The 20948-nt window shown below is 35.3% G+C and overlaps 1 protein-coding gene across 1 annotated transcript; it reads right to left on the reverse strand.

The window, feature by feature from the left end:
* Nucleotides 1-11866: 11866 nt before the first annotated feature.
* LOC132102999 (meprin A subunit beta-like) lies at nucleotides 11867-20709 on the reverse strand. The gene is made up of 16 exons (XM_059507780.1): nucleotides 20551-20709; nucleotides 20309-20376; nucleotides 20162-20186; nucleotides 19941-19973; nucleotides 19819-19850; nucleotides 19648-19726; nucleotides 19429-19549; nucleotides 16395-16573; nucleotides 15983-16201; nucleotides 15642-15797; nucleotides 15166-15390; nucleotides 14627-15073; nucleotides 14335-14508; nucleotides 13881-13989; nucleotides 12996-13052; nucleotides 11867-12824 (listed from the first exon to the last, which is right to left on the reverse strand). Exons 2-16 carry the CDS (start codon nucleotides 20369-20371, stop codon nucleotides 12740-12742), a joined length of 2004 nt encoding a protein of 667 aa, XP_059363763.1. The 5' UTR covers nucleotides 20372-20376; nucleotides 20551-20709; the 3' UTR covers nucleotides 11867-12739.
* Between the last annotated feature and the right edge of the window lie 239 nt (nucleotides 20710-20948).

The following is a 20948-nucleotide window of genomic DNA, read 5'->3' on the forward strand; positions in this document are numbered from 1 at the left end:
AACCTGAATCATCTTTAACCATATTTTCAGATGTTACTTAAACAGTAAATTAGTAACTCTAAAATGTGCCGAACAATCACCTCTTGACAAAGCTATTGTTTGTCTTATATTTTTTGTACGCAAAGAAACAAATTCTTTCAAGGTTAAGGGTGGAAGGTTATAAGCAATTTTGTACTTTAAACAACAATTGTAAAACATAAAATTGTCAAAAGTTCAAAAGTAAAAAAAATTGTTTATAACCTTGCACCCTCACCCTTGAAAGAATATTTTTCTTTGCATACTTAAAATATAAGACAAAGAAGTCTTGTCAAGAGCAAATTGTTCAGCACATTTAAAAACAAAACAAATACAAAAAACACCTTTTAATTATAAAGCAATGATATATCGAAATAAAGAATGCAAAAGAAGTGCATAGGTTCCTTGTCTCTGTGCTCTTTGGGTGCAGGGGATGATGCAACTTGTAACAATGAATCGTTCTTTTGAGCCAGTTCTTAAGAAGCAACCGGTCGAGCCACTTCACAAATCGAACTGAATCGAACTTTAGTTCCGGTTTGATGATGCAGGATGCACAACTTAAGTATCACGTACAACTCAAAAAGAACTGACTGAGCCGGTGTCCTGACATTTTATCCTACCCGTCAGATTTTCCTACCAGGGTTAACTGTGCATGCGCACATCAGTATCACTTCCTTTTTCTCATGCTAAACAACAATTTTTTATGTATCTGCATTACTGTAAGGGTAGGTTTAGGGTTGGGGTAGGTGTAGACTTTAATAAAAACACCATCTAATTGGTAGAAAAAAATATTTGTTGTTGGCTTCCTGTAACTGTATCCCTTCTACAACCGCGGATATAACACATAATTACTGTATTTGCATTACTGTAATTGTAGATTTAGGGTTGTGGTAGGTGTAGACATCAATAAACAATAACTTTACAGTAGCATTTTGTAATGATTAAAACCTTCGTATTCATCCGGAAGAAGGAGGCGGGAACCGGCGGACAATCAAACAACATTTTAATAATACAAAATAAACACAAAACAGCGCACCAGCCCCTCACGGACGACTGGTGCGCTCAAATAAAAATCAAAACACAACTAAAATCCCAGGCCTGGTGCTCTCTCCTCCTTCACTGTCGTCGCTCCAGTTTTATATCCTTCCATCTCCTCTGTGGGACTCAAGACCGGTGGTGGGTCGCAGGTGTCGCGGATTTCCCAATCACTCCACCGGCCTCACTCGTGTTCCCACATCCCTCGGCCCCGCCCCACTCGTCACACATTTTTTGTATGCTTATTATGAATTGTATTAATTTACATTTTATTAAAACTTGCAAAAACCTTTTTGTGGAGTTTTGTAAATAAATTTATTGTGCATTTATATTTAAAATTTATATTAGCAAGCGAAATCAAGGATTTTATAAGACTGGTTTATTCATTCTTTATAGGCATTTAGAACATATCTGCGTTTGTGGATCAATGTAATGTGTGCTGTAGATGTGAAACTTTATGGAATCATATCCAAGTTGGCTAGTCAGTACTGGTCAGTCAGTTGTATCTGACATAAAAGATCTGCGAATGAATCTGTGACTGCAAACACAATTAACTTAAGTGAAAATGAAAGAGTGACATACAGCCAAGTACGGTGACCCAAAATCAGAATTTGGGCTCTGCATTTAAACCCACAACCTTTGGATTATAAGTCCGAGTCTCTAACCATTAGGCCACGACTTCCCTTAAAGGGATCATATGATGCGATTAAAAATTTTCCTTTCTCTTTGGAGTGTTACAAGTGTGCATAAAGAAGATCTGAGTTGCGAAGACTAAAGTCTCAAATCCAAAGAGATATTCTTTATCTCCCCCCCGCCGCTCTGTGAGCAGAAGTGTAAAAAGTACTCAAAATTTTTACTCTAGTGAAAGTACAAGTACTCAGTTAAAATTTTACTCAATTAAAAGTACAAGTATCTGGTCAAAATAATACTTGCGTAAAAGTAAAAAAGTACAACTTTAAATTGTACTCAAGTATTAAAAAAGTAGAAGTACTTACCCAGCGGAACACCAAAAAAAATAAAATAAAAATACAAAGAAAGGGATTAAAAGGAAACTCCATCATTTCCACCCTCGTGCCATCCTATATGACTTTCATTTATCAGATGAACACAAAGTGTTTTAGAAAAAAAAAATTGTCTTTATATAATGCAAGTGTATGGGACATCCAAAAATGATGCTTCAAAAACTATATATATATATGATGATTCATATAATGACATATTGTAAATACAACTTATCCACCACCTGGTAAGAACATTACTAAACATGAATTACAATTAATTTAGCATATAATGTTTATTTAAACACATTTTTGGAGATTTGTAACAATTAATTAAACAGAACAAATAATGAATAAACATTTTTGGGCGGAAAATCACAACTTTGCTACCTCAATATGCTTCCTCAGATTTGAAGGTGACATTTACCTGATGAAAGTCATAATTGAAGTAGAAATGTGTGTGTTTGATGCATGAAAACAATGATCATTAGTTCTCACGTCAAGCACACACACGTGACTCTTGATTGGGCTGCCTCTGACGTGACACCCATGATAGCTAATGAGAGCGATCAAGCATCACCTACCTGATGTTTCATTCTTAGCCGAAAAGTTTTCAGAGGGTGCAATGTTAACCTATACATTTCAGGAGGCTCAAAACAAAAAGTGTAGTTTGTTAGGTCACATTAATAAAACTTGCCAATTCGGCTCTAGACAGAATTCAAAAGATCTCTGATGGTGTGCCTGCTGCTCTGCAAAGTCATGAGCCTTTAGTCTGTCCTATCCTGGACACAGATTTGAGCCCCCCCCATACATCAATATCATACATCAAGTCTCAGATGCCAAATGCTGGTTACCGCATGGTTCAGGGACATCTGGTTACAATGGGACACCGTGTTCAATGGTGGAGAATGATGGCATCCATGCATAGAGTCGATGCAGTGGGTATCTTTTCGCGGCTCACACAACTAGGATGTGTAGTACGGAGAAGCTATTCTGTGCGAGGCCCCCTTTCCTTGGTCCATATTGATACCAATCATAAACTGATAAGGTATAGTATAATTCCAATGTAAACAGTAATGTATGAAGTAGATGTTGAGGGCATAATACATCTTAAGTCTTTGAGTGTAATATTGTATTTTACTGGTGGTGGAAAATTAGAGGCTACGGCTAGTCAAGTCTAGTTAAAAATCAAAGGACTAAACTTTTGCCTAATAATTAATTTATTCTTATTTTCATCCCATGTAGGTACAATATTGTTGTATTTGGTGGAGTAGATGGCTACTCACGGAAGGTAAGCATTCATGATTTGATTGTTCAATTTTTAAGTCCATTACTGTTTTTTAAGATTATTTCACAATATAACACAAGGCTGAGTAAACTTTGCCACTTTTCATTTGTTATATAACTGCAGATTATGTACCTGGACGCTGCTACGAATAATAAAGCTTCAACAGCACTCTCATTTTTCCTGAAATCTGTACACCTCCATGGTTTGCCATTAAGGTATTTTGCTCAGTTCAGAAACATAATTGAAATTATAAAATATTAATAAAGTCACAGATTTACATAGTTTTATAGTCATAAAACCAGCATTAATGGCTTTTTTGTATACTGCACCCAAAATTCTTCCTTACTAGTTTCTGTTTTGTAGGGTTAGGGGAGATCAGGGAGTGGAAAATGTTGACATTGCTCACTACATGTGACATCTTCCACCTGTTTGGGGTACATTACATCTTTCTTCCCCGCATTAGGTTAGACCTTCATTGCTTCATTGAAGGATGGAACAACCACCCTCTGCGGACAGAAGGACATCTCTCTCCTGAACAACTATGGCTATTGGGAGATGCACAAGATCTGGAAGAGGAAAGACTTCAGGTCCCAAATTTTCTATATTTTGTTTTTACTTGGTTAACCCAAAAATTTAAATTGTAATTTACCCACCCTTAAGTTGTTCCAAACCTAAATGAGGTTTTTTTTGGTTATTTTAAAGAATATTGGTAACCAGACAGACAGTTGATAGTAGCCATTGACTTCCATAGTATTTTATTTTCTCCTACTGTATAAGTCACAAGTTTTCAACAAAAAGAAAAAAACATGCAGGTTTGGAACAACTTGAGAGTGAGTAAATTATAGAATTTAGATTTTTTTTTTTTGGGAAGTTGAACTAATTAAATTGATTTTTTTTAAAGTGATATGACACACAATTGTAAGGCTTTTAAGCTACATATCAGCAGACTAGAAATTTAAACCAGTAGTTGAGTCTTTAACCATCAGTGAACTATAATATTACTCTATTTTTCTATGAATTTATAGGATCTTCAAGATCCAGGCATAGACTGGGAAAGTGCCATACTGCAAGAGAATGCTACTGGTGCAGTTGTGGTCCCTGAAATTGAATGCCCACTTGACGAGCAAGCATTGACCGAGCTGCAAAGAGTTGTTGATCCTCTTTCTCCCTCTCCTTCACATGGTCGAGACTTGTACATCCAATTTCTCAATAGTATAGGTCAATAAGGAACTACTACACACTTTTTTCATACAAACACTGTTTACTTTTTGTTCAAAAAGACTTCTCAATAGTGGTCATTTGAAAACAGTTGTAAAAAAAAAAAAAAAGAGTTTACAGACCTAAATAGTTTTGGTCAAGGCACATGAATGTATATAGTTAGAGCAGGTCTAATTTGCAGAGATTTAAGTAATGCAAATCTCCAGCAATGCACATCTCCAAAGACCTATTATTGTATTAACCACAGAAACAGGATAAAGTGCAACATTGTCTAAATTGTTTTTTTGTTTTTTTAACAGCAAAAAATAAATGCTTTAAAAAGCAAAAAGGAAATGCTGTAAACAATGAGCGGTGTTGATGGATCTGTCTGCCTACGCTGTAAACACTGTAAAACTGTAAACTGAAAAATCCTCAATATCTAACAGCATTACTCATAATTCTTCTAAACTCCTGGTATGTGCTCAACAGGAAATGTTACAGAAACAGGAAAAAGTGCAACATTGTCTAAAGTGCTGTTTTTAAACAGCAAAAAATAAAATGCTGTGTTGATAGATCTGTTTTGACTACTATGCTTTAAACTTTGAAAAATCCTCAATATCAAACAGCATTACTCATAATTCGTGTTTAACAGGAAATGTTATAGAAACAGGAAAAAGTGCAACATCGTCTAAGTGCTGCTTTTAAACAGCATAAAATAAAATAAATTTTGTAAACAATGAGCTGTGTTGATAGATCTGTCTGACTATGCTTTAAACTCTGAAGAATCCTCCTCCATATCTAACAGCATCACTCATAATTCTTTTAAACTCCTCGTATGTGCTCAGGTGTTTAACAGGAAATGTTACTGTACAAGTGCAGGCACTAACAACTGGATAACATACAGAGTGACTTCCTAGTCTTTCTATGCAATCATGATCAAAATGACATGCTATTTTAAACCGTCTCTTTTCATCTGGAAGGATGGGAATGTGGGCACCTTTTGGACAGAGAGCGGTTGTGTGTCACCCAGAACTGTATCTCCATCATCAGCAATGGACGCATCAACTTCAAATAGAAAATCGGAACAAAGTTCTTGTTTTAGGTCTTCAAACAAAGCAGTACAGCTTTGATAAAAGTAGTGTCTAACCTCGTTTTACATAAAGAAATCAGTACATAAGATCATTCTGCTAGAAAAATACAGCAACTACTTACTAATTAAACTAATTACCTGCCACTTCAAGCTCTTGCAGGAAGTCTTGAAGGAAGTTAGTCACCTTCTTCTCAATTCTTTCTTTTGACATTCCCTTCTCACTGTATAATGGCTGACAGTTCATCATGATGAAGTCTGCATCAGGCTATACAAATAAAAATTGGTTATTACTTTTCTATAAATACAGAAAATTGTACTGGAATTGAAACAATAAAAAAAGGTTAAATACTTGTGTTATCTCTCCCGGAACAAACAGTGGTTTGCATAATTCAGGGTTTTTACTCAATTGAGCCACCAGGCCATACAATTGCATGCCACTCTGAAGCTGCTGGAGAATTGGAATTAGCCTTGTTGTAGAGTGTAAGACAATAGCCCTTTAAAGAAAACAGATAAACAGTTTTTAAAAACTAATAAATTACCAAAAAAAATAATAATAATAATAATAAAACCTCACCGAATGATGCTCTCTTTCTGTTCATGATTGATCGGACTAGTGTACCCACAACTAACAATTTCATCAGCCAACATCATTAGAGATTCTGTATCTGCAGCATCTTCAACCTGCAAAATTCAACAGTGGAAGAGATGGTTAAGATTCATAAATATAATATTAACCTGACACACACTCAACAAATGATTACTTACCCTACAGATGAGAAGAGAAGATTCCAGATCCATTACATCCTCCTTGCTCAGACATCTGAAGTTAACTTCTCCTGCACAAAGAAATTTGTAGCACCACTCCCTCAGGAATGCAGGAGCAGGGCCCCCTTGTGCAAGACTGACACAAAATATTTCTCCAACTATTCTGTTTTTAAAAGAAAAACCAAAAGAACCAATTATAAAACTACAAAACCCGTTTCATCTTTACAATGTGTTAAATTAACTCTAATAAAAGACTGTTACCCACCTGAAATTTTCATCATCAAGGTCAGTTAACGAGTATTTGGGATTTTTCCCCTGGCTGCCAGCTCCCTCAAAGAACCGTGTTTCAATACCTGAAATCATGTCTTAAGCAAAGAGAAATCTTTTTGTTAATTGCTTAGTTACATCAGATAAAAATATAGAAAATAAGAAAATAACTCACCAGTAAGAAATTCCTTTCTGAGAGCCCCAGTATCAATCCCTGACTCTCCTATAAAGACTACCTTGAGCAGACTGACAGGAGATGCTTGTTTTTTTCTCTTCCATTGAGCGATGCCTCTCTCTGGAAGACAATCTCTGTCGACACACAACTTGAATTCGGTTGTTGTGTCAACTCTGTCTTTAAGGAGCGTCATAACCTCTTCAAGGCTGTGAAGAACATAATATTAGACCAATTACACATTTCTAAATGTAAATCAAATGATGTGTATTTGGAGTTATTAAAAATATGGTTACTTATGTAATATTAGTGTATAATGCATTGATTAACAGCCTAACTCTTTTCTTCAATGAAAGGAAAGACATGGCAATTTACAAAACCTCTTACCTTTTTGGTGTATATGCAGGTGTGTGCACTGTAATAACTTCATCAGCGCAAGTTGCTGCAGAAGTCACTGTACACAAACTACATAAAACCAAATGCAAAAATACATTCGTAAATTAATTTAGGCAGGCATACATACAAACATGTTACATAAAACACCACAATGCAAATCACCTCTCTCCACAGACACTTGCATGGAGTGTAATATCCTCTTTCAGGAATTCTCTGTAGCAAATTGGACAAGACACCTGAATGGTTTCCCATAAAAACAAATAAAAAAAAGCAATGCATTACAAACAATGACAGACTTGAGAATACTGGCCCAAATAAAAAAACTTCACTTTTAATACTATTGGGCCATTTTTCACAGACAGGGCTTAGATTAAGCCAGGATTAGGCCTTAGTTCATAGGGCATTTAAAGGGATAGTTCACCGAAAGTTTCACCGAGTTTCTTTCTTCTGTTGAACACAAAAGATTATATGTTTTAAACATTTCTTTGAGCAAACCATTAATGGACCCCATTGACTTCCATATTATTATCCCCATAGTTTGGAGGTCAACACAACCTTGGGTGGTTGTCCATATTCTTCAAGATACCATGTTTTGTTTTCAGCAGAAGAGATTCATTCATGTTTGGAAAAACATGAGAGTGAGTAAATGACAGAAGCTTCATTTATGGTGGAACTATTCCATTAAGTAGCTTTTATAAACATGCCTTAGATAAAAACATTACTGATATATTTTTTAGATTATATCAGTTAAAACATCTCAAACATTAGATTTTGTCTGGGACTAGCTTAAGCATTGTCTGTAAAACTGGAGGTCAATGTGTTGAGATTACCTTACTCTCGTCCTCAACTACCCTGTTGCCTTGTGTAAAAGCCACCCTCCAGAAAGGCCCTCCATCTTTGGATATGTTTGAGTTAGTATTCTTGAGATCTTGAATAATTGCAAACAATATAAAAGAGGTCAAAGAAATATTACAGGATTAAAGGTTGCTTTAATTTATGAGGCATTACATTTAATGTCCCACAATGTCTCAAAGCATTTTAGTAAACTGTACCTCTGCATGGTCACTGTCTTCAGAAATGGAAACGGTCCGTCTTCCCATCCCTGCTTGCAAGAGTTCAAGCTTCTCATTTGGCAGTGGTGTAATTGAAGTGTTTTTTGGTAGCAGGTAAAAATTTAGTGAAATCACCTTACTTAATTTACTTTGCTTAGGGAAAGATAATGCTCTCTTTTTGGCCCGCTTTATGCCCGGCCTAAAATATCCCGGAAAAGACCTGAGGAAGGAAAATACATGAGGAAGTGCAAATATACATTGTCAATGTTGCAAGAAGACATGAAAATAATGTGAATTACAGTCTTCTTACAGTCTAATAGATCCAATATCAAATTGGAAAAGCATAACCATGTTTCTAAACATTAAAACATTGTTTACTAAATTAGGTTATGAAATATTCCTTTCCTTTCAAGTAAAGCTTAAACTTCAGTGGGACTTCTAAAGTTAATTCTCTCTGCAGAAACTAAACGCAATGTTGACTAAGCTCATAATATCCCTTCAGAACAAAGTGTGAGCATGAACCTAGCCATCTCCTCCTGCACTGTCACACTTGGGCCTGGTCTCTGCACTGTCTCACTTGGGCCTGGTCTCTGCACTGTCTCACTTGGGCCTGGTCTCTGCACTGTCACACTTTGGCCTGGTCTCTCAGGTTCTGCTGCCTGCATGTCAGAGCTCACTGAGTTGAGTAGCAACGACACGAGGTTCCTTGCTGCTGACTCGATTTCTCCAAAACCCTAAATCATTTTGAATAAATTGAAGCATTTGCATCAATTGCATGTCTTTAGATGAAGCTTTTATCCAAATCAGAGCAACTATAAACAGTTAGATTGACCATTATATTAAAATTATGCAACAAAATGTTGCACTTTACAATACAGTTAATTATTTAACATTAGTTCATGTAGTAACTAACATGAACTAACCATGAAAAATCCATTAGTTACTGTATTTGTTCATCTTTGTTAACTTTAGTTAATATAAATACAGCTGTTCGTTGTTTTTTTCATGTAAGTTTACGGTACATTAATGTTAACCATATTTAATTAAAGTAACGTTATTAGTAAATGTTGAAATTAACATTAACAAAGGTTAATAAATGCTGTATAAGTGCAGTTTATTATTAGTTCACGCTAACTAATGTAACGTTACCGTTAACTACTGAACACCGTATTGTAAAGTATTACCAAATGTTCCATAACTGCCGAAAAAAAATTGATCATTACAAGTTGAAAGATATAGCAGCTAACAGGATACTATAAGCTAATCATAAAAATCGCAGTAACGTTACTCATCTGCTAACTTAACTAGACAGCTAGCTAACGTTACCCAATAGTAAACAAACCAACAACTCACTTGGCGCTGCGGTGTATTACCCTCCTGGTTGGACATTTTATTAGATCGTCTCTCTCCTTTTCTTCTTTTTTTTTTTAAATTAGCACATTAAAATTAAACTCTCCTTTTCAGCACACGTTCTAGCTGGTTCTCGTGTTGTGTGTGTGGGGGGCTTCCTTTTCCGCAGTCGGTGATACAGGCAGTCTTGTGATTGGTTTTCAAGCCAGAATTTAGCAGTCTCATCTCTGATTGGCTGGAATTATGACATATTGTTACAATAATTGTAACGCTGGGTTTGTGTTGAGCAAGCGAGCCGTCTGCGCTTGGAGAGCGCGCACGGCTGGTATGACTGGTATGACTGGAGCAAGAAAGTGAAACCTTGCACAGGCGAAAGAGAACGTCCGCGCACATACAAATACTCATTTTAAATACAAAACTGATTTTCGTTCGCTCGTAATATTTTCTTATTTGCGAGACGAAAATTTCTCCGCACAACTCAGTTCACGCGCGTGCGAAATGCCATTTTGCATGCTCAAAATGTGATCGTGCGCGCGCAGAATTCTGACTGAAATATAACCCCATAAGAGGTAGCCCCTAATCAATGCGAGAGAGTGGAGTGTGGAAGCGCACAGCTGGAGCAGAGAAGCAGAACTCCTGTTCAGGGTTTCAGGTCAGTTTCATCTGTAAAGATGCTTTTTTGTCTTTGTTTTTATAATCAAGCAGCAGCAGCAGTAGGTGTGATGACTGACTCATCAGTCATCACTCAAAATACTATATAAAGGACATCATTATTATCTGTTGTAATGTTACAGTAGTAATTCAGCTGAAAAAAAATCCAATTTTTTTTATAGGTTTAGGGGGAGCTACGACAGACAACAACACAACCCTTACGAAAATTAACATTTTAATATTTAACTATAAATCCAGAGAAAATGGTTACTATTGTTTAAATGTGATAACCAAAAATGTAAAATTATTTTACAAATGTATTTATTTAAAAATAAATACAAATCCATTTGCAAAAAACAAAAACAAAACAAGGTTATTTTACTTTTATATAGGCTAATAAAAGCATGGTAATTTTTTGTAAGGGAAAAACATGACTCGTGTACAGTATTAGGATTTTTCTATAAAGATATTGTAGTATTGTAGAGTATTGTATTGTAAAGTATAGTTTTGTTCAATCTTGAGTATTAAAGTCATGAGAGAGATGGATAACAGGGCAAAATAAAGAGACTGAAGAGAAAAATGGAAGTGAAGGTGCAGTTCAGGAGAGAACTTATAATTATTTTGCATGTCCCCAAATTAAAGATTTAAACCTTTTTTATGTCAGGTCCATACAAAAAATAGTTTTGTCCATGAATTTGTTTGTATGAGTTTGAATTTTCCAGTCTGAATTTTTTTCCCAGTCCGCCCCTCCTGTAAATTAATGGCAAAGACATGGTTTCATTTACTACACATAGGCCTGCTGAAGCTCGCAGTGTTTTCAACCTCTGCCGCCTCAATATAGGAGTACACGAGCACATAAAGATAATTTCTAGAACTGCTCTGTGTCACTTCATGTGCATTTTACTTATTTTGAGAAAACTATCATCATATACAGAGACAGCAGTTCAAAAAACACCAATGTTTCAGGAGTTTATTACACAGAATACGTCACATGCTTATTAGATAACTGTATTTAAGTTGATGTATATGCTTTTATTTATTATTCTTTAATTTTCACAAATTTAGAAAAGTAATCAAAAAGTACTCAAAAGTAATTAGTTACATTACTTTAATAAAGTAATTGAAAAAGTTACACTACTATTACTTTTTAAACAGGGTAACTTGTAATCTGTAACCTATTACATTTCCAAAGTAACCTTCCCAACACTGCCCACACACACACACACTCACACACACACTTTTGTCCACCTGTAGACACGTTTCAGCTCCACCATACACCACTAGGTGCCACTAAATCTTGCAGGTGGTTTGCAGGCCAAACCAGGGCACATAGGCTACACTTCGTGATAAACTCAGATACAGGACTGTTTCAAATGGTGCAGATGCTTTGATTTATGGAAAGTATGCGTTCATTAGAACAATTACATTTTAAACACTTAGGAAAGCTGAGAATATGGAACCAGTTTCTTTATTATATTTAGTCGGAAGACATGTTTTGTTTGGTATCAAAAACCAGTTAACTCCCCAAACCAGTTAGAACTGCATTTTATCCAGATAATAATAAGTTAAGAAATTATTACTCACTGTCTTGTATAAGCCAAGAGGCTGGCAGAGGAAGGAATAAAAGAAAGAATTGAGATGAAGTGATCTTTATTGAATAATCTTAGTTCCGTTTGTTTTAGTGCTCAACTGGACTTTATCTGACCACAACAAATTTAACATGCTGAATTCATGAAAATTAGTTTCACAGCATCATCATCTGACTTTGAAATTGAGACTTTACCTTGTCTCTCACAAAGAAAACTTGAAACCACATAATCATAAATTGTACAATAAATGATTAATCTACAATAGCAAGCATTACAAGAGCACGGAATGAAAATCAATAAGTGGTTAAATGACGTGATAAATGATTATAAATGAATAACAAAAATAATGAGAATAGAAATAATGGCAAAATTGGTTTGGGATTCATCCAAGTTATTCACATAGTTCTTGTGGGCACATTTTGTATAGTCATTTAGAACCAATAATGATTATGCAATGATTGCAATATTTCATATATTTAACTTTAGCTATTCGGAAAATGTGTGAACCATATGCAACAATAGTTTATCATGGAAATCAGTAGACTAAAACTAACATTTTGCTTCATTACTGATAACTATAGATGTATTCTTGTGAAAGCATCTCATTAAATTCAAATATAGGTTTAACAGTATAAATGTTCACTGAGTTGTTCTCAATGAAATCAGTGTGGAATACAGAACTGATTTCCTCTATTACATGTAATCAGAAGCGGTTTTGTCAATATAAATGCAGTTCTACCATTAGTCACTAGATGTTTTCAAAATGTTAAAATAATGCCTAGCAGAAAGTTGAAGACAGATGTATTGCTTTGACACTGAATTCTTGTGTAGTCCGACACTGGGTGGTGGTTAATAGTGATTACTCATGTTTGATTCACCAGAAAAGGAAACACACAACCAGGAGGATCAGAGAGGAAACAGTCTTGGCACTGGAATTGCAAAATATGTCCAGGCATTCACTAAAAGAGGGGAGAGATGCAGATGTGGAAATTAATATTATTCATACCAAACTATCTGCCTACAAAGTGGCCCTTCCATGTAATAGAAAATAATGATTTAATTGTGTGCGTGTATAAATGAAAAATCTACCCACATCTACAAAAATGTGACCATATGAAATTGTGGCTTACCCCTCAGTGGGTTGAGGTGTAGAAGTTGTTGAGATTGCTTGAGGTGTGGGAAGAGCTCTGGGGAGGGGGAGGTAATGTTATGTTTATTTCATTATTTAATCAAATATTAGATTAACGTGTTCAGTTTCCTGCACCAAAAACAAGTGTTTTAGACAATAATTATTTAGAAATATAAAGTGTCTTCTATGCAAGAAACCTTTCTAAATTTAGTTAAAATAATGTTTTTTTTTTCTTTTCTTAAAATTACACTACACTCTTTACTGAAATGGTTCTTCTATAGCATCACTGCAAAAATACATTTTGCAACCTTTGTTTTTAAAAATGTAACTTTTGTTATTAAACAAAAAACAAAACAAAATGTTATTAATGTATGAGTGCAAAAGCATTACAGGAAATTGCATATATAGATAATTCACACGTGCATTTTATGTTGTATCTTTATATAAAGAAAAGTAGCTCTAACTGTGGGAAGCATGAAGCCTATAGTTTGTTGTTACAACAATCCAGAACAAATTTCCATAGGCCATTAAAAACAGCAAACTCTTGGAAATCACTGGTTTGAAAAAAATAATAATAATCATCCATGCAAAACAGCAGAACTGAAGTCAAACTACATGGCCAAAGTTAAAAAGTGTAGTTTTTATATTTTATTAAATGGTAACCATTTTATAAAAGAAATTAGAGACTTGATGACTTGCTGTATTGTAAATATCATCACAGCTAATGTTTACTGTATGTTGTGCTTAACAATGGACTTCAGTCATGATTATGGTTACGCAATATAGTACATTCTCTCATTTCTTTTTCAGTAGGTCTACCTTTTAAAAACACTTTTTCTCCCTGTAGTTTGAATAAACGTACAACAGAGCTTAAATGGATATTCACCTTGTAGCACATGATCCCAGCTGGGCAGTTGAATGAGAAGAAACGTTGAAATCCTTTACTGTCACTTTTGGGCAGGGTAGAAAGTCAGACTGAAATAGCCCTGAGATATCTATGACAAAGTATTGAGGATTAGTAAGCAACATTTGAATTCTTGCCATTAAAACCATTCACACAGAACACCTTTTTGAAACACAAAAGAAATGAAAAGACCCATTCCAAGACCTTTTTTAAGAACTTGCTTTTTAAAGTTGAAACAGTCTGGCATTAAAGCCTGACATACAGAAAAATCAGCGAGATGCAGCCGTTACCAACATTCATCTAGCCAGCACATGTTCGCAAAATAAATAAATAAATAAATAAATACAATTACAATAAACAAACAACAACAAAAAATGTTCTGAGTGAACTTAGCACTTAACACATGGTTTCGTTAAAGGTACTTCATAAAACCTACCTTGCATGGAAAAGAGAAGGATGATGTCACCACCCTTGATAAACTCTCTTTTAGTGAGATCTTCTTTCATTATGGCATATTGATATCCCCAAAAAATACCAACATATACGGTCTCATTGTCAATGACAACTCGAGTTCCAATATTTTGAGGATTGTCCCAGTAATTTCTGCCATCTGTTACAACAAAATATGCTTTTAGACCCTTCAAAGCTACATATAATAATAACCTTGATTGTCAGTTAACTAAAATGCAGCATTTAACATGATATGAGACAAATAATCATATTCTCACTGGAAGAAACTAAAGCAGGGTCAGTCGTGAAGCTTTTCTCAGAGGACATGCGCTTCTGTACGTGTGGATTCTGGTCAAGCACCTGGAAGGTTATTTGTCTCCATGGACAAGGCCACTGCAACTGTTCATCATATGCACCGGATACCAGACCAACATAGATTGAAAGGTAATTCTGATACACTTTTAAGAGAGCCTGAAAGCGATAACCCTCACTGGAGTAATACAATGGACTGTACATCCAAGTACCAGACACACTGTTGTTCATAACCTTCTCAAAGTCTCTTATCTGCCATGTGTGGGGACACTCGGTCTCTGAAATATTGATATCATCCAGTGAAAATCCTCCACTGGAGTTTCCAGCTCCTTTACGGGCTTCAAATACAACTTGGAAGGTTTTATTTGCATTCAGTGGCACATGGTGCAACTTCCAGTAATTGCCAGGGGATTCTGCAGGAAATTAAATGGTCAGCAACATTGTCAGTAAAATTTAAAGAACATCTTGATGTACAGGCCTGTAAGTATTTGAAAAAGAGAATGACCTATGATCTGATCCATAAGTCTGAGAGTTCCTATGCTGTCTGCTTCATTCTGGTATTCTCGGATCCAGATGTTGAGCTGGTCAGACTCATTACCACTGTGATAGTAGTAGAACTGCAGGCACTGGACTTTGCAGTCTCTTTTAGGGGTCATTGTCTTGCTCTCCATTTTGGCTGCATCCCCCTCATTTCTATCCTTAGTGCTGAAGTGCATGAAGAATGAAACACCTGCAGGTATGAAAACAGGTGTATAGATAAAATACATACTGTACATACATGTGTGGCGAACTGGATGCATGTTGGCTTGTAATTTTCCAATATCTAATAGAAAGCAGTAATGAGAGTAGACATGAACCATTTATTGTTTGAGGTATCAAAATATACTCCATCCTTCATCCTATAAAAAAGCACAAACATTTTCAAAACAGAAGCTTTTTTGAAAAAGAAATTTCACATTCACAGACTGTAACAGATCTCACCATTTTGTTCTTTCCCCAAGTTTGTGTGGTCAGTCACATTGATCCCACTCACTGACTTTACTGTCTGCCAGCCATAATCAGCAGCAGAACAGACGCTCATCTGACACAGAGATTCATCATCAAAACTACAGTGATCAAGGAAAGAGATGGATGAATCTGTAATGCAAACAAACATGTTTGAGGGGAAATCAATTAATTACAATATCTAGTCATAAAATGTTTTTTTTTATGCTGAGAACTTTTAAAAAAACCAAAACCAATATTTTATCTTATAATTAAATTCACATTAAAACAACTATAAAAACCATAAAAGCAATGAAAACAATGTATGAAATACTCACTGCATTTATAGAGTTTGTTGAGTTCAATCACATCGTATTCACTCATGTCCAGGCGTTGACCAATCACATCTTGGAACTCAGGACGCTTGGTAATGATTGTGTATCCATTACCATTGCTGAAGGCATTTTTATCATAATGCATCACAGAGAAGTAGTCATATGGTGTATCCTGTGTGGTGGTCAGGTTCTCACTGTATTTGTCGAAATTATTCGCATACCCTAAAAAATAAAGACTTATGGAATTCTTGATGTAGCTGTTCATAAGGAATTACTTAAGTTACATCCAAGTTACATGGACATTGCAATCACTATGTCTGTATATACCATTCGGTGATTAAAGGACTGTTTCAATTTTTTCCTAAAAGACAATTACAATTAAAGACAAAATAATAATAATAATAAATACGTCAACCTGTAATGATGTTTGTGAAGTTGATGGTCACATAATCATCTCTGTCATATCTTGACTGCTCATGCCAAAATCCCAGTGCATGGAGAAACTCATGCTCTACAATGGCTTTTATTCCACAACCAATTCCAATGGAAAGAGTCTGAGCTCCTGCAAATCTGTGACCAACATATGACCAACACCTGAAAAACAAGAGAACACATTCACACAACACAGTTCCATTGATGCATAATGTTAACAACACCAGAATTCAAATGTTTTTTTTTTTTCACTCACTGAAAAAGTGACCAAACAATGTTAAATGTTAAAGGGTTAGTTCACCGAAAAATTAAAGTTATGTCATTAATGACTCTTCATTAATAAGACCATCTTCGGAACACAGTTTAAGATATTTTAGATTTAGTCCGAGAGCTCTCAGTCCCTCCATTGAAACGGTGTGTACGGTATACTTTCCATGTCCAGAAAGGTAATAAAAACATCATCAAAGTAGTCCATGTGACATCAGAGGGTCAGTTAGAATTTTTTGAAGCATCAAAAATACATTTTGGCCCAAAAAAAGCAAAAACTACAACTTTATTCAACATTGTCTTTTCCGTGTCTTTTGTGAGCGCGTTCACTACAGTGTAGTGATATTCGGTTCGCGAACGAATCACTCGATGTAACCGGATCTGCTTGAACCAGTTCACCAAATCAAACTAAACCGTTTGAAACAGTTCGCGTCTCCAATAAGCATTAATCCACAAATGACTTAAGCTGTTAACTTTTTTAATGTGGCTGACACTCCCTCTGAGTTCAAACAAACCAATATCCCGGAGTAATTCATTTACTCAAACAGTACACTGACTGAACTGCTGTGAAGAGCGACCTGAACACACAGCGCGTCTGAACCGAACTGATTCTGTGCTAATGTTATGAGCGCGGGTAAACCGAAGGCTTGAATTAGTGTTAATTTCGTCAGACGAGACCAAATATGTTCGTCAACAACCTTTTTTTTCATGACTAAGACGAGACGATGACAAGACCGCACCACTGTCCAAAAACGCTGACAAAGACTAAATTAACATGCATTATTGTTGACGAAAAAAGACGAGACAAAAATGTTTTGCATAAAATGAAAACTAAGATAAAATCTCTCTTCATTTTCATCTACAATCGTCTCTGCTTTTTCATCAACTGTTACGCCTTTAAAAATTCAGAACGAGTTTGCGGCTTCGCGCTCTTGCTCAAGTTACAGGTCTCATACTCCTGTTGCTGCCAGCCTGTGAAACTGCTGAACACACAACACCTGAAGCGAACAAGAGTGACGAGCGCCGACGACATGCTATGTCGAAGGAAGAGGCTTGATATTTGTGTGTTATAGTTAGCAGCGGTCTGTTATCAAGAAATAAAATAGTGTGTGCGTAAAAAGAATTTGTCCACACGCCGCTCAAAAAATACAAAATAAAAAAAAATTCCTGAGCGCAAGTCCACCGTCTAGGCAGGCTTTTTGTGTTAAATTATATTTCCTGTTGCTGCGCAGGCTCTTTCATTGTATATGACAGCTTATGTCCCGATGACCAGTCTTTGCATTACGATTAAAAGCAGTATCAATAAAGTAAAAAATTGTGATCAGGTTAATCATTTGTGAATGTGTCTCCTAAATCAGAATTTGAAAACCAGACACATTTAACATTTGCATCCAACAAAAATCATTCAACAAGTGTATTTTGTCAGGTAATTATGACATTTAACGAATGTTTGAGATATGTGAAACACTTTTTTTTACTGAAATGTTTATCAGTAATAATGTGTTATTTTAAAAAAAAACGCGAAAATTTTTTGACTAAAACTAGACTAAAATTAAAAGACTTTTAGTCGACTAAGATACCTTGAGTTTTCTTTTGACTAAAACTAGACTAAAATGACGAGACTTTTAGTCGACTAAAACTTGAGAGATATGTGAATGACTAAATATGACTAAAACTAACAAGGACATTTGGCACAAGACTAAGACTAAATTAAAAATAGGTGACGAAATTAATCATCGCCAATAACCGCGCAAAATAACCGGTGAACCGTTTTCTTCAACCGGTTTATTGAATCGAACTGTCCGGAAGAACCGGTTCGCGGGAAAGAACCGAACTTCCCATCACTACTGGTGATCCGAAAACCAATGCAACCGGTTCTTGACTCCAGAACGAGTCAATCGTTCGTTCGTTATCTGGCTCGGTGTTCATCTTCAGTTCTCTCTTCACAGCAGTTCAGTCAGTGTACTGTTTGAGTAAATGAATTACTCCAGGATATTGGTTTGTTTGAACTCAGAGGGAGTGTCAGCCACATTAAAAAAGTTAACAGCTTAAGTCATTTGTGGATTACAGCTTACTGGAGACGCGAACCGTTACAAACGATTCAGTTCGATTTGGTGAACTGGTTCAAAAAGATCCGGTTACATCGAGTGATTCGTTCACGAACCGGATATCACTAAACTGCAGTGTTTTGAATTTTCTCACAACAGACACGGAAGAGAAGACAATGCTGAATAAAGTCGTAGTTTTTGCTAATTTTGGACCAAAATGTTATTTTCGATGCTTCAACAAATTCTAACTGACCCGCTGATGTCACATGGACTACTTTGAAGATGTTTTTATTACCTTTCTGGACATGGACAGTATACCGCACATACATTTTCAATGGAGGGACAGAAAGCTCTCGGACTAAATCTAAAATATCTTAAACTGTGTTCCGTAGATGAACGGAGGTCTTACGAGTTTGGAACGACATGAGGGGGAATCACTAATGACATTTTTTTTTTTCATTTTTGGGTGAACTATCCCTTTAATGTCTTTTTTTATTTTATATTTTATTGTCTGTCCATTATAATTATCTAATATTTGGCAAAAGCCTTTCCAAGTAATAGTCAAGTGTACACATATTTTTGACTGGAAGCATTCATTTACATGTTGTATACACACAGTACAGCATAGTTTTTATAGACTATATAGTGTATAATACTATATATTACTAATACTGTGTATTACTAACTGGAACAATACTTTACCCTTCAAGACTCTCCACAGAGATGTAAGAAATGTCTTCTGCTGTTCTGTACTTAAAGTCAATGCATGATTTCAGTCTGAATTGCTCAAGGGCTCTCAAAATGACTCCCTTATAGTTGATACCTATAAAACACAATCAGAAACAATAATAAAAACCATATAAAAGTTAATAAAAAATATTTTAAGCTGGATTTGTAAGTGAGAAATCCGTGTTTTCTTACTGAGATTCACACTCAGTTCAAAGGGGACAGGAATATTCCATCGGTACTGATTCCCAAGAATGGCACTCCTTCGAGTAGGCTTGAAAGCAGATTGTTTTAAGAATCTGAGAACACTGGCGCTACTGAATTATCCAGTATTGTATTATGCAATAAACAACAAACATAACTCACCATCATGATGTCTCCTTCTCTGAGATTTAAACCTAACATTATATATTCATACATAAAACATGAGTAAAAATAATGATTTGTGAAAATAAGATATAAGTTGACCAATAAAATATTGGCTTTACCTTTGTTTATATCTGGAATGTCCTTCCATGTCTCTGTAGTGCCAATGAGGAAAAATGTAATGAAGAAAAGAAAAAGACAGAGAGGTGAAAAAAAAAATTATAGACAAAAACATAATTTTAATTAAATAAGATGGAAAAAAGAATTATAAATGCATCACATTTTCTGACAGTGATCAAAACAGGATCTACACTTTACAAAAATAAATAAATCTGTTCTGTACTTATACCAACTACATCTGTTGGGGGCTGAGAAGACAATATAAGAAAACAATAATCAGACATTAGGGAAAACGTATTAAAAAGCCAACAACTGTAGATCATCATTGTTACAATGTACTATAGCAAACTCTGTCGTCTATCACACTTACCATAGGTGATGAAAGACAAAAAACCAAAGCCGAGCTCAGGACAAGAAAAGCAGAGGAATGCATTTTCACTGGAAATGATCACATGTTAATTGAAGGTTATCACTTGCATTAAAATTTACAAGCAAAATGCAGTGGATACACTAAGAATTTTAAGTATTTAATCATTTTAAAATAATATTTCAGTTACATTTATAACAACTTCAAAATGTGATTTAAAACTCTAGATTAAGGGGGATACATACCGGTTTTCAATCATCAGTGGCTGAATTTATAACGTAAAGCTGCTTGATCACCTAACTTGGCAGGTAAATCCCAAATGATATTTTCTTAAAGTGAAACAAGTCATTTAAATATGCAGATAGTACAGAGCTTTACTTCCTTAAACTGTGCTCCCATACAGAAAAAAAATGAGACGTGCGCACGCACAGACACAAACTTTTTCACAGGATGAAAGAGTAACGAAGTTTTTGAAGAACAAAAGGCAAGAAACAACCAGAAACAAAACACTAATTTTTCACATAGTAGAGTTATACCTCTAACTGTAACATTCATCAACACAATCTTATCAATGTACTGATTAACTATTGTCAGAAATCCTGTAATCTTTAAATCTTACATTTTTTCAAAGCGGGGTTTCAGG

The sequence above is a fragment of the Carassius carassius genome, chromosome 24 (assembly GCF_963082965.1).
Source record: "Carassius carassius chromosome 24, fCarCar2.1, whole genome shotgun sequence".
NCBI classification, from domain to species: Eukaryota; Metazoa; Chordata; class Actinopteri; order Cypriniformes; family Cyprinidae; genus Carassius; species Carassius carassius.

Excerpts from the sequence above, each read along its gene's own strand:
- LOC132102999 (XM_059507780.1), bottom strand. The coding sequence starts at position 20,371 with ATGCATTCCTCTGCTTTTCTTGTCCTGAGCTCGGCTTTGGTTTTTTGT. Across the intron at positions 15,798-15,982 it reads CAACAAACTCTATAAATGCA|ATTCATCCATCTCTTTCCTT; the intron begins GTGAGTATTTCA and ends TTTGCATTACAG. Across the intron at positions 13,990-14,334 it reads CCTTCTCTTTTCCATGCAAG|ATATCTCAGGGCTATTTCAG; the intron begins GTAGGTTTTATG and ends ACTTTGTCATAG.